Here is an 11,357-nt window from a genome sequence, read left to right on the forward strand (position 1 = left end):
TTAATGCGGTCATGACCGATTATTCATATACAGTAATAAACTGAAAGTCGGTACAAGTTGTAGACCTGTAACGTTTCAAATGGCATTACTGCATGCCGTCAAATTTAATGACAGATTTTCGTGTTTATTTGAAATAATATTCTAAAATATAATATTCTTAGGAATGGTATTCGAATTTATAAACTTTTTAAACAATACATAAGCAATAAATCAGCTTCATTTGGATAAACCACATAATTTCTTTATGGTCGTCGGCACTGCGAGGCTTGACGCTAAAGAAAAAGTAATAGTTTCGATGTGGCCACACCTCTTGAACAAAATGAAAATATGCTCTAAGAATTCCTTTTTTAATTCTTTATTTTAATGGCAAAAATTTTATTTTGTTCAAAGGGTGTGGCTAAAGCAAAAAATTAAAAAGAAGACGGAAAATGATGCATTTTGATAAAAAGGAGCAGAGTGCACGTGTTTCGACGTTTACTGTACAAATATTATGTCATAATATATAAAAATCGATATACACTTTTTAAGTTCGATACCTAGGGGTAATATTTTTATTATAATTTTCCCTCTTAAATTCAGTTCAATTTTCCTCAACAAATAGGCCAGTATATGCACTTCGTGAATTTAGCTCTCTGCAGCTCTACACCGGCAAGTGGTGTCGTCTCCATACAAGTTAATAATTCATGAGAGGAAGTTTAACACAATCAAATAAGTGATAAACGGTGGTTTTAAAAATGTTTGAAATGAATGGTAATCAGAAAATGTATTTGTTTTCTAGTTAAACCAATGTAAGGTTAAGTCTGACTGACAAATGCCAAATCTTACTGACAAGTCTAAATAAAATTGACAACAATACGGGTAAACAGGTCTTAGATCAACATGATCGCCGATACAATTTAAATGAAAAAGATTAAATTTTTGCCTTTGCACAATAAAGGATAAAGGAGAAGACATATAATAATAATAGAATATTTTATTTTCTAGAAAGATATTTTTAGTGACTACAATTACAGTATATATTGAGAAAAAATTAGATAAATATAATCATTAAAGATGAACAACAATCATGTTTAAGTGAAAGATCATTGAAAAAAAAAGAAATTATTTTGTTTGTGTTTTAAATAAATTGAAACAGTAAATTTTACTGAATCCAAAGAAACGCGGAAAAATTATGTTTGTTGTGATCTTTAATACGTTTTTTTTTCAAATGCTTGGACATATTTTTTCAAAAGAGTTGATGAAGAAAAACTCCGAGTGTTAGAGACAGCCAGCTGAGGAGCGTCATCATGGAACCACGGAACTGGAACTGCCGCCTGGAGTGGAACTACTGCCTGGATTGGAACTGGAACTACTACCTGGAGTGGAACTGGAACTACTACCTGGAGTGGAACTGGAAATAGTGTCTGGAATGGAATCTCCGCCGGAAGAGGAACCTGGTAAAAAGTAGAATAACAGAAATATCATTAATGGTTTATATACTGTTTTTGGATAACAATAATCACATATATACATGTATCCTGTCAATCAGTAGAGTATTTACAGGAATAATGCAAACATAAAACATCTTTTTACATTACTATGAAATAAATTTATTTTATTAGTCGGATTCATACAATTTACCCTTAAATATGTTTACATTTTTTCTTTATTAACAATTATTTTCATAATTATTTAATGAATCTGAGTTTTACACGTCTTTGAAGCAACATTAAAGTTCCATCAAATGTAACGGAAAGGATGGGGGTATATTATTAAGAAATAGCTTTTCATTACTTACATCCGTACTGCGACAAGGAGTTTTTGGCGGTTTGCATAATGTCGCTGATATCCACACTACAGCCAGAGGCAGCCTTATTTAAACAGTTCACGTAAGTATTATAGGCACTGCATTAAAGAAACAAATCCATTATAAAACAACTACATACATGCATAAGATTTTTTTATCGGAATTAAAGTTTTGTTAAGGCAGAGCAAAAGGAGTATTTAATATTATACTGACACATTTCAAAGCTGCGACTGAAATTTGGTACGGACATACGCACTAATAAACATAAATTCGACATCAGAGTCGTAAAGAAAACAGCATATGACAAAGGATGCTAAAATTTCTGATGCTAAGAATTTGCAATGAGTAATTATTGCTGAGAAAATTGCGAAGAAAATTTGTTTTAGACACATTGACACAAACAGACGCACAAGGGTAAAACAATATACCCTTCCCTTTTGTAGCACTGGTACGATTATTTTATCCATGTTTAAATATTATAAGTAAACTGAATAAGTTTAACAAGTCACATTTTTTATTAAAATTTTAAAGTTTTTGTATCTCAAGTGACAAGTCATGTTTAGATTTACTACGATTGTTGAAGAAGGGAAGATGTTTAAAGCATAAACAAACTTTACAGTTTTTTTTATACTGTATAGACATTTATTTTCGCATCATTTGAAAGCAAAGAAAAAAAATCGCACATATATTCCAGTCCAATTTATTATTCGCATCATCATTCCTTAAGTTGAAACTTAAACATCTTGAAATATTTCTATGCCCAGGATCGGGGTGTATTGTTTTTGTCCTGCGTGTCTGTCTGTAAGTTGTCAACTTTAACCTAACCCATAGCTATTGCGCTGTAAAGGCTTTTAAAAGACACGAGTTTTCATTATGACAAGACTTTTCTATTGGTACAGATAATTTTGATCATGTGACATAAACTGGGACGTTGACCTTTGTGTATTGACATGATGCATTTGAGAAAATTTAACCCTCGCCATAAGTGCCATACAGGTGCATCAGTGTTTCACAAAAACGTCTTGTTTATTTAATTATTTTAAAAATAAAATCATCTACCTGCATAATTTGCTTATGTCTTTGCCAGCTCCTGCTAGTGCAGTGGTTAAGGCGAACACACAAGGCGTTAGTTGGCTGCAGATTTGCGCCTCAGCTTAACAAATAAGAGACATAACTGAGTTATTCCTGCAGCAGTAAGGTTAACGGAAGTTTCTAATGAGACTGCAGCTCTACTGGTCTGTACGTATAACAAAGGAAAAGTAGCACTTGGATTTAAAACTTTTCATCAGGCAGCAAAAATGTAGGAGGAGTAGTATTTTGAAAAATTGTTTTCAGGCAGACGGACAGACAGCTAGACGGACACCTTACTATCGCGCAAGCTCTTCTGGTCTCTGTCCAGAAGAGCTAAAAATTCATGCGTGCATATTGTCATTTCCTTCTAACATTAAACATTATAATGAAAGAAAAAGTGAGCAGGCTCACATACCCCACGCTCCCCAAAAAGTCGAAGAGCTGAAATTTTCCGAAAAATAAAGGAATGAAAATTTCCTGGTAATATGCACATCTACACATTGTTTCCTAAATATCTGAAAAGTTTGAAGAAATTATGTGCAGCGGTTTAAGAGGAGTTGCGCTGACAAACTGCCATCTCTATAGTCAAGATATGGCTTAAACCTTAGGTTTAAAGTGCGGAAATTCCCGGAAAAAGTAAAGGAATTGGAATTTCCTGGTCATATGCACATCTACACATTGTTTCCTAAATATCTGCAAAGTTTGATGAAATTGTATGCAGCGGTTTAAGAGGAGTTGCGATGACAAACTGTTCATCTCTATATTCAAGATATGGCCAAAAAATCTACGTTAAAAAGTGCGGAAATTCCCGGAAAAATATAGGAATCAGAATTTCCTGGTAATATGCACATCTACACATTGTGTCCTAAATATCTGCAAAGATTGACGAAATTGTGTTCAACGGTTCAAGAGGAATTGTTCATCTCTATAGTCAAGATATTCCCAAGATATGGCCAAAAACCTAATAAGTTTTAAAGTGCGGAAATTCCCGGAAAAAATAAAGGAATCGGGATTTCCTGGTAATATGCATATCTACACATTGTGTCCTAAATATCAGCAAATTTTGACAAAATTCTGTGCAGCAGTTTATGAGGAGTTGCGTTTACAAAATACTGCACTGTCGGACTGAAACTTGTGGGGTAAAGCTTGCTCCTACCTTTTTGCTACCTTACATTTTACTATATATGTCAGGTTTTAAATTTGAATTTACCGAGTGACAGTGAAAACAAATTACAACATCACAATTTTTGTTGTAGATGTAGAGAATATTTATTAAAGGCGGGTCCCCAACCGTCTAGTAAAGGTCGAAGCAAAGTGAAGTCATGCATTATGCTGATGTTAAGACTATAAAGTAAAACAATTGTTCAGTGTAAGAAAGTTTTCCACGATCTTGACAAGGAGCACACGGCGGGTGTGACCGGTCTGCAGGGGATGCTCACTCCTCCATGGCACCTGAACCGACCTCTGATGTTTTGTAGGTCTGTTCTAGCTCTGTTCCAATTTTGCATTGTTAAATGGACTTTTGAGCTTGCATATGGTTTGTTATATCCGTATTTTTTTTATTAGAACTCCCAAACCCCGAAGTAAGATATTCGTGTTTGCACAGTAATGTCTTTTTTTTTGTTAGTTTCTTTCACATAAATTGCCCCTCTTTCAACAGGATACATGTACCTTCCCCACGTCCCTCCCAAAAACGATTCTTCATTGATTATTTTTTATTACAAATGTTAATTGCTTAAAAACTGTAATCTTGCTTACCGTGTTTGATGACATTCACTGAAATCAGGAAGCAGACAAAAGTTAAGGTGGCGAAATTACGCATGGTCTTTGTTTTCTTCAAGTGAATGCTCCAGAAATCTGTCGGTAAGTTTTTTTTTTATCAGCTCATACACTTTAACAATTTTTTAGCACAAATATTTAAGAGATAAATAACAAGTTTTTAAACTTCAGTGGGGATTGAAGTGGGTCGGTCACGTGATCAAATCCTGTGAAGGCCGAAGGCGCAAATAAAAAGGTATAATTACAGGAAACATGTACATGTTTTAAGAAGGAATCGCGTATTTCCTTTGTATAGAGTGTGTAAAACTAAATGCAGACTTTAAATTTTCGTCATAAAATGAGTGCAATTCAGATCCTTCTTGACTTCATTAACAGTACTGCATTCAATGGTGGAAAGCAAAAGAAAAAGCGACAGGTTTTACAGAATAAGAATCCGTAACGCTTTTGATAAAAAGGAGCATGATTATAAACATTTATTTTCTCATTTACTAGAAAATTTAAATAGAAACAACATATATCTCAATAATGTCTTTTTTCTAATATTAATATATTTTTACAATTTCCCTATTGTTGATATTTAATTGCATATTTTTTATCTAATAAATATAAGTTCAACAATAATTTCCACCGTGTAAAATGACGAACAAAAAATAAGATCAAGTCGTTTTGAGAGGTTATTTTTTCATCGACTTTAAAATATTTTAGTATTAATAATGTATCAATGTTAACGAATAGATTTAATGTCAGATTAACAAAACTCTGTAAAATAAAATATTACGCAATATTTACGAGATTCAACATATTTGTCTGGTGGACCTACTTGACGCGTATTTCCTTTCGCTTCACCGGTATGCTCGAAAAATGATAGTGATACGGGTAATTAAAAAAAATTTTCAGATACAAATCAAAATGAATGCAGTATAGATTATTTTTTTAAACGAAATGCATCTGAATAGAGAATTAGTTCTTGAAAACTCTGTATTAAGCAATCTTTAAAAATTGTTTGTGCTTTCAAAAATCGATTATCTAAACTAATAGTCCACCGAAACATGGCTGAAAATTGCCAAATCGGCACGAAAAAATATTCAATCAATTCATTGCAGGACAGGATATTTTTTTTCTTCGTTTCTTTTATCCCGTCTACAAATATGTTTAAATAAATATTTTCCCACCTACCTGCTGACCCAATAATTTAACCCTGAGTCGGGGGAGATCAAGCAAGAAGAAGAAAACATTGAGTAATTTTATTACCCTACTTTGAAAGGTGTCCTAGTAAAGAAATCCAACATATTGGTCTAATAATACGATTGTTAAAGAATAGTTGATTATATGTCTTACCGGTATTTTGTTATACAAAGTAAGTTTTGGATAACTTGCTCACCTTATATTGTTCTTTATTATACCTCTTCTATAATTACTCTTTATTATTTATTTGTTATACAATACACGATTACCGTTCACGATAGCTCAGTCGGTAGAGCGCTCGCTCCGTGATCGGGAGGTCGTGAGTTCGTATCTCGGCCGCGACTGACCTAGTCGTTAAAATGGGTAGCAACTGTTCCTTCGCCATGCGGTCGGCACTTTGAAGTGAAAGTTGCGGGTCCTTCGGATGAGACCTTAAATACCGAGGCCCCGTGTCAGCGGCAGGCGTTGGCACGATAAAGACCCCTAACTGCTCAATGGCCCTGCGTGCCGAGTAAAGGTCAAAATTTGAAGCCCTTCACCGGCATACGGTGACGTCTCCATATGAGTGAAAAATTCTCGAGAGGGACGTTAAACAATTTACAACCAATCAATACAGGATTTTTTCATCCCTGATATAAACACATATGACACGCCAAATTCACAAAAAATGAGCTAAATATAGTTTCACAGTTAATAAACTAGGTTTATGGACTGTAAACTATAGTTTACAAGGAGTGAACTATAGTTTTTATCTGTAAAACTATGTTTAAAGGTTGTTAAATATAGTTTACGAATGTTACTCTAAGTTTATCTGTCTGTAATAAAATGTTAATAATAGATTTTGTTGATAAACATAGATTCACGTTTGTAAACTATAATTTACAATCATTAACTATAGTTAAGGATTACGTTTACTCAACGTTACAGATAGCACAAACCGGTCGCCGTAGAACACGATGTAAAATCTGTAACCTCATGATTTATTATAAATAGAAAATATTAAGAAAACAGAGTGTTGATTTATAATAAAACATAACCATAATAATGGTTAAGAATTTAATGAGTTTTTTAACAATCGGCTATAATGCACTTTGGTATTGCGACATGCCGTAAATTTCGCGGCGAATAAAAAGAATCGTCTGCCAGAAAGAATATGACGCGGTGGAAACGACAAGGATTTTCAAAACAAAATAACAAATACACCAAAACCTCGGAGGTCTTAGAATCCCGATGGAAGTGCGTCCGGGACGACCACAATTATTCACTCACAGTCCAATTGTCATCTTTCCGTCACGATAAACAACGAGGAAACTAGTTCCGAGCAAGTTCCACAGGAACATGTACCCCACACGTTCAACGATCGTGAAGTTCCCGACACAGCTGGATGCAATGTGATTGTTCATTCAGATTCTGGGTAAGTTACTTGAATATTGGCCGTGCATGTGATCTAATATATAGATCTGCGTTCAATATGATTTTTACATGTTGGGTGAATGTGTACATACTATGCATGACGTACAGACACAGATACGAGCAATACATTCCCAATTTTAATTTCACACACTCCAATGCACTCCCGCCTTATGAAAAGTAACACAATAAAAAATGTTGAAATAAAACAATCTCATATTTTTTCAGAGAGAAAGAGTTCATGAGTTTCTGACAATTAATGTGGCTTTGATGCATTGTAGCATGTAGCTTGTATCTAATACATCTACTGTACATGTAAGTCCGACTACAAATAGGCCTTAGTACCGGCCTAATATGTGTATAAAAAGGTTTGTGTAATATGTAAACTCTCAGTCTGCTGCTGAAAACAATGCATTCAAACAAATGTACGAGGGCCGTTCAAAAATAACGCAGACTGTGCTATTATTTACTCTCACAGACGTCGTATAGTTATGAAATTTCTCAGGAATATGTATTTTAAAGATTCCAATAAATTTTTGGCAAAATTTCTGTATCTTGAATAAATTCTACTAAAATAATCGGTATGTAGATATCGCCGATGGAGAGGTACGGAGCACGACAAAAACTCTGAAGCAAAAGCATACGAAATCCAAAATTTAACTCATTTATTTTCTATAATTCGCGATATTTTTCGACAGTTTTCTCAAATGTATCTTTAAATTGTTCTATTATTATGTATTTAGATTTCTGACGTGATATTTGAAGTACTAACAAAAATATAGTGATTTTACTTTGATGCGTATCCCATGAAAACGACTGAAAATGACGTCTCCTGAATTGACGGCGCACCACAGTTTGTTAAATTATGTGTAATGCTCGAGATATCGCCAACATAGATCCAAAATATCCATAATAAAATATGTAGTAAACTAGGGTATAAAAAAAAAAAAAAACTAGGGTTTTCGTGACATTCGTCCACAAATTTTAGATCGTAAAACCTCTGTAAAAATGCTATACGGGAGGACGGGAAGAAGATTATCGACGAAAACTTTATCCGGACTGTAAAGAACGTGATTCAGAGTAACCAATATCACACTAAATCTCATAAGTATCTGCAGTGTTTGGTTTTAAAACAAAATAGAATATTCTTTACTTGTTTAATAGATTTTAAGCTTGACAAGAAATGGTGTTTGGATGTTAAGTAGATAAGGTAACACAAACTGTACAGGTACTCTTGCTAAAATGTTGAGAAAATGAAAGTTAAGTCAATAATTTTTTATAATGCCCTTAACGTCGAAGATTTTGCTGCTCCGTGACTTAATAATATGTCCTGAAAAATCACTCAAAATTGATACCAATTTACAACATTTTAAGAAGTTTGCTCGATTTTGTCTTCAAATATTTTTTTCTGTGCAATAAGTCCGCGTAATTTTTGAACGGCAACATTTTTTTTTACAATTCAATAGGAATGAGTCATACTGGTATTGGCCCAGCTCAAGTAAATGACCTGTTTACATGTAATAGTTACCGTATGTTTTTCTACTGGTTTGCTACAGATACCCGATGACATTTTGAAACAGTCACGAGGGGCAACGCCTCGAGTGGGTGTTTCAAAATGTCAATGGGTATCTATAGCGAACCAATAGAAAAACATAACGGTAACTCACTTGTACCATAGCTATAACCTGTATACGTGGATTCTAAAATTAGATCTAGAGTTACTTTGCTTAATCAAGCGTGCAAAACATCGACTGAGAAATATATCGTTAAGATAAACAGTGTCAAAATATTAATGTGATTAAAATTATATCCTTATAGTAATATGTTGTCAATAAATACACTGCAGCTGTACTGTATTGAAATAAAAAAATAAAAGTAATAAAAGATTATAGCCATTGATTTTTTGACAAATGAAATGTTATGAGTAAATTTAGGGGACTATACTTTTATGCACGCTTGACCAAACAAGATATACGGGTATCTCACGAAGAGACACGTGCTCGAATGGTCAGTCCGGGTATCAGCATGGAGGAAGACGGCATGGATTTTGCGCTTTCTCAAGCCCTAGATATTATTGAGGCCGAAGAATCCCTAAACGAATTGTCGCTGACCCAAACAGTTGAACTGTATGAAGTCGAACCTGCTGATTTTGGTGAGTTTTCTATGCTGCAAGAATTTGATGCGATAATCCCTGACGATATTCAAGAAAACAAACGTTTTGCATCGCCCGTCGAAGAGGAGGAAATAGACAATATTAAAAAGTCGTATGAAAGCAAAAACACGCGGAAAAACACAAACTGGAGTGTTAGTACATTTCAGGAATGGAGAAAAAACAGAATACAAATTACTGAAGCGTCCATGCCTGAATTGACTCTAACAACTAATGAAACCGAAATGAATGACATAATGACAAGGTTTGTCCTTGAGTCGAGGCGTAAAGATGGTGCGCAGTACCCACCAAGATCTCTGTATCAGTTGTGCGTGGGCGTCCTGAGGTATCTTCGAGAAAATGGAAACAGTTTAAACTTTTTGGATGAAAAAAATCTCAATTTTCAAGGATTTCGACGAGCGCTGAGTGCGAAAATGTCTGAGCTTACTGCTCAGGGAGTTGGAGTCATAAAACGACAAGCTGAACCCCTGTCCGAAAAAGACGAAAAAATTCTTTGGGAGAAAAACATTTTAGGGAATTCGTCTTCAAAATCATTACTGAATTCAGTCTTTTTTTACAATTGCAAACTATTTGGTTTAAGAAGTGTCGACGAACATAGGAACCTATCGATTGATCAGTTTGAGCTTCACGATGATGGAAATGAAAGACCGTACATCATTTTCAAAGGGCGCATCAGTAAAACTTACAAAGGTAAGATTATAATTTCTGCAAAAATATTTAAAAAGGTCCATCAGAATTATACATTTTTGTTAAGTGTGAATTAAGAGTTATGTGCATCGTTTATTTAAAAAAAATGTTTCAAACAGGAATAGCACTAAGTGTCTTTTTTCTGGAAATGGGGGGGGATTCTAGAATGAGTATGTTATACTAGTATTTCGGCAGACCATATTAATGTTTACTTGATGATTATATTTCAGGTGGTCTGAACCAGCGGAATATTTCGCCAAAAATCATCAAGCATATGTTCTGTGATGATGAGTTGTACAACGTGTATAAGGAGTATGTTTGCCTCATCCTTAGTCTTGACAGTGATCCGACCGCACCCTTCTATAGACGAGCGTTAGACGGCAGGAAATTTAGCAAGCAGTGCATCGGCGTCAACAGACTGTCAACCATGATGAAATCCATGTGTCAAGAAGGCGGGTTGGAGGGTAATTGTACCAATCACTCCGGGAAGCGTACATGTGCGACCGCGTTATATCAGGCGGGAATAGAGGAACAAGAAATTATGGCCCGAACGGGCCAACGTTCCATAGAATCTGTTCGACAGTATAAAAGAGCATCAGATGAAATAGTAATGGAGGTATCGAACGTCTTAGAGCCAAAACGCATCAAGATAAAATCAGAGGAAGCAACTTCTACTATTTCTGCATCTGCCTCCCCAGATCCGCCACCCTCCATGGATACAGACGTTCCTGGTCCAATTTTCACCCACTGTACCTTTAATTTCGGCGGATTTTAACTGGGGTATTACTATAAACCAGGTGTATACTCATTCATGATTTCAGTGAAAATGAAAAGCAAAGTTACTGGAAGACATTTTTTGTTACTTTGAGAGAAAAACTCTCTTTCTGTATGTGTTCTTTTTAAATAACTATTTTAAAAAAAACGGTTAATTTCAGAGAGAGAGATAGAGAGAGAGAATTTATTTTTGTACTTTTCTTTATGTGAATTAGTATCTCACTAAAGATATTTTATTTTGAGAGAACAGATGTGTGTACAATGGTGTGTGTGTTTATTTTTGTAATTTTGTTTTGAGTTGTATTCGATACAACGTTGAATATTCATTTTAAAAATGTTAACTTTTAACTTTACTAGACCGCAAGAAGGCGGAGTTAAAAACAAGTGGGATATATATTGATCACAGAAAAGTGTTGGTTTGCTCAAAATACACCATAGTTTCGAACAAAGAAAATGTGGTGTATAGATGTTCAGCTATGGTACAACTTTAAATAT

At 34.5% G+C, this 11,357-nt stretch overlaps 2 protein-coding genes across 2 annotated transcripts; one reads left to right on the forward strand and one right to left on the reverse strand.

Moving 5' to 3' along the window:
- Nucleotides 1-1,284: 1,284 nt before the first annotated feature.
- Nucleotides 1,285-4,755, reverse strand: LOC134271105 (uncharacterized). Its single transcript, XM_062753359.1, has 4 exons — nucleotides 4,616-4,755; nucleotides 2,846-2,939; nucleotides 1,778-1,884; nucleotides 1,285-1,433 (listed from the first exon to the last, which is right to left on the reverse strand). The coding sequence occupies exons 1-4, from the start codon at nucleotides 4,677-4,679 to the stop codon at nucleotides 1,285-1,287; spliced, it is 414 nt and encodes a 137-aa protein (XP_062609343.1). The 5' UTR covers nucleotides 4,680-4,755.
- A 4,480-nt stretch (nucleotides 4,756-9,235) lies between these two features.
- On the forward strand, nucleotides 9,236-10,871 carry LOC134271106 (uncharacterized protein KIAA1958-like). The gene is made up of 2 exons (XM_062753360.1): nucleotides 9,236-10,091; nucleotides 10,319-10,871. Exons 1-2 carry the CDS (start codon nucleotides 9,236-9,238, stop codon nucleotides 10,861-10,863), a joined length of 1,401 nt encoding a protein of 466 aa, XP_062609344.1. The 3' UTR covers nucleotides 10,864-10,871.
- Nucleotides 10,872-11,357: the final 486 nt, after the last annotated feature.

This window comes from Saccostrea cucullata, unplaced genomic scaffold (assembly GCF_032062105.1).
Source record: "Saccostrea cucullata isolate Sc308-1 unplaced genomic scaffold, CSIRO_AGI_Scuc_v1 ctg2679, whole genome shotgun sequence".
Classification (NCBI taxonomy): domain Eukaryota; kingdom Metazoa; phylum Mollusca; class Bivalvia; order Ostreida; family Ostreidae; genus Saccostrea; species Saccostrea cuccullata.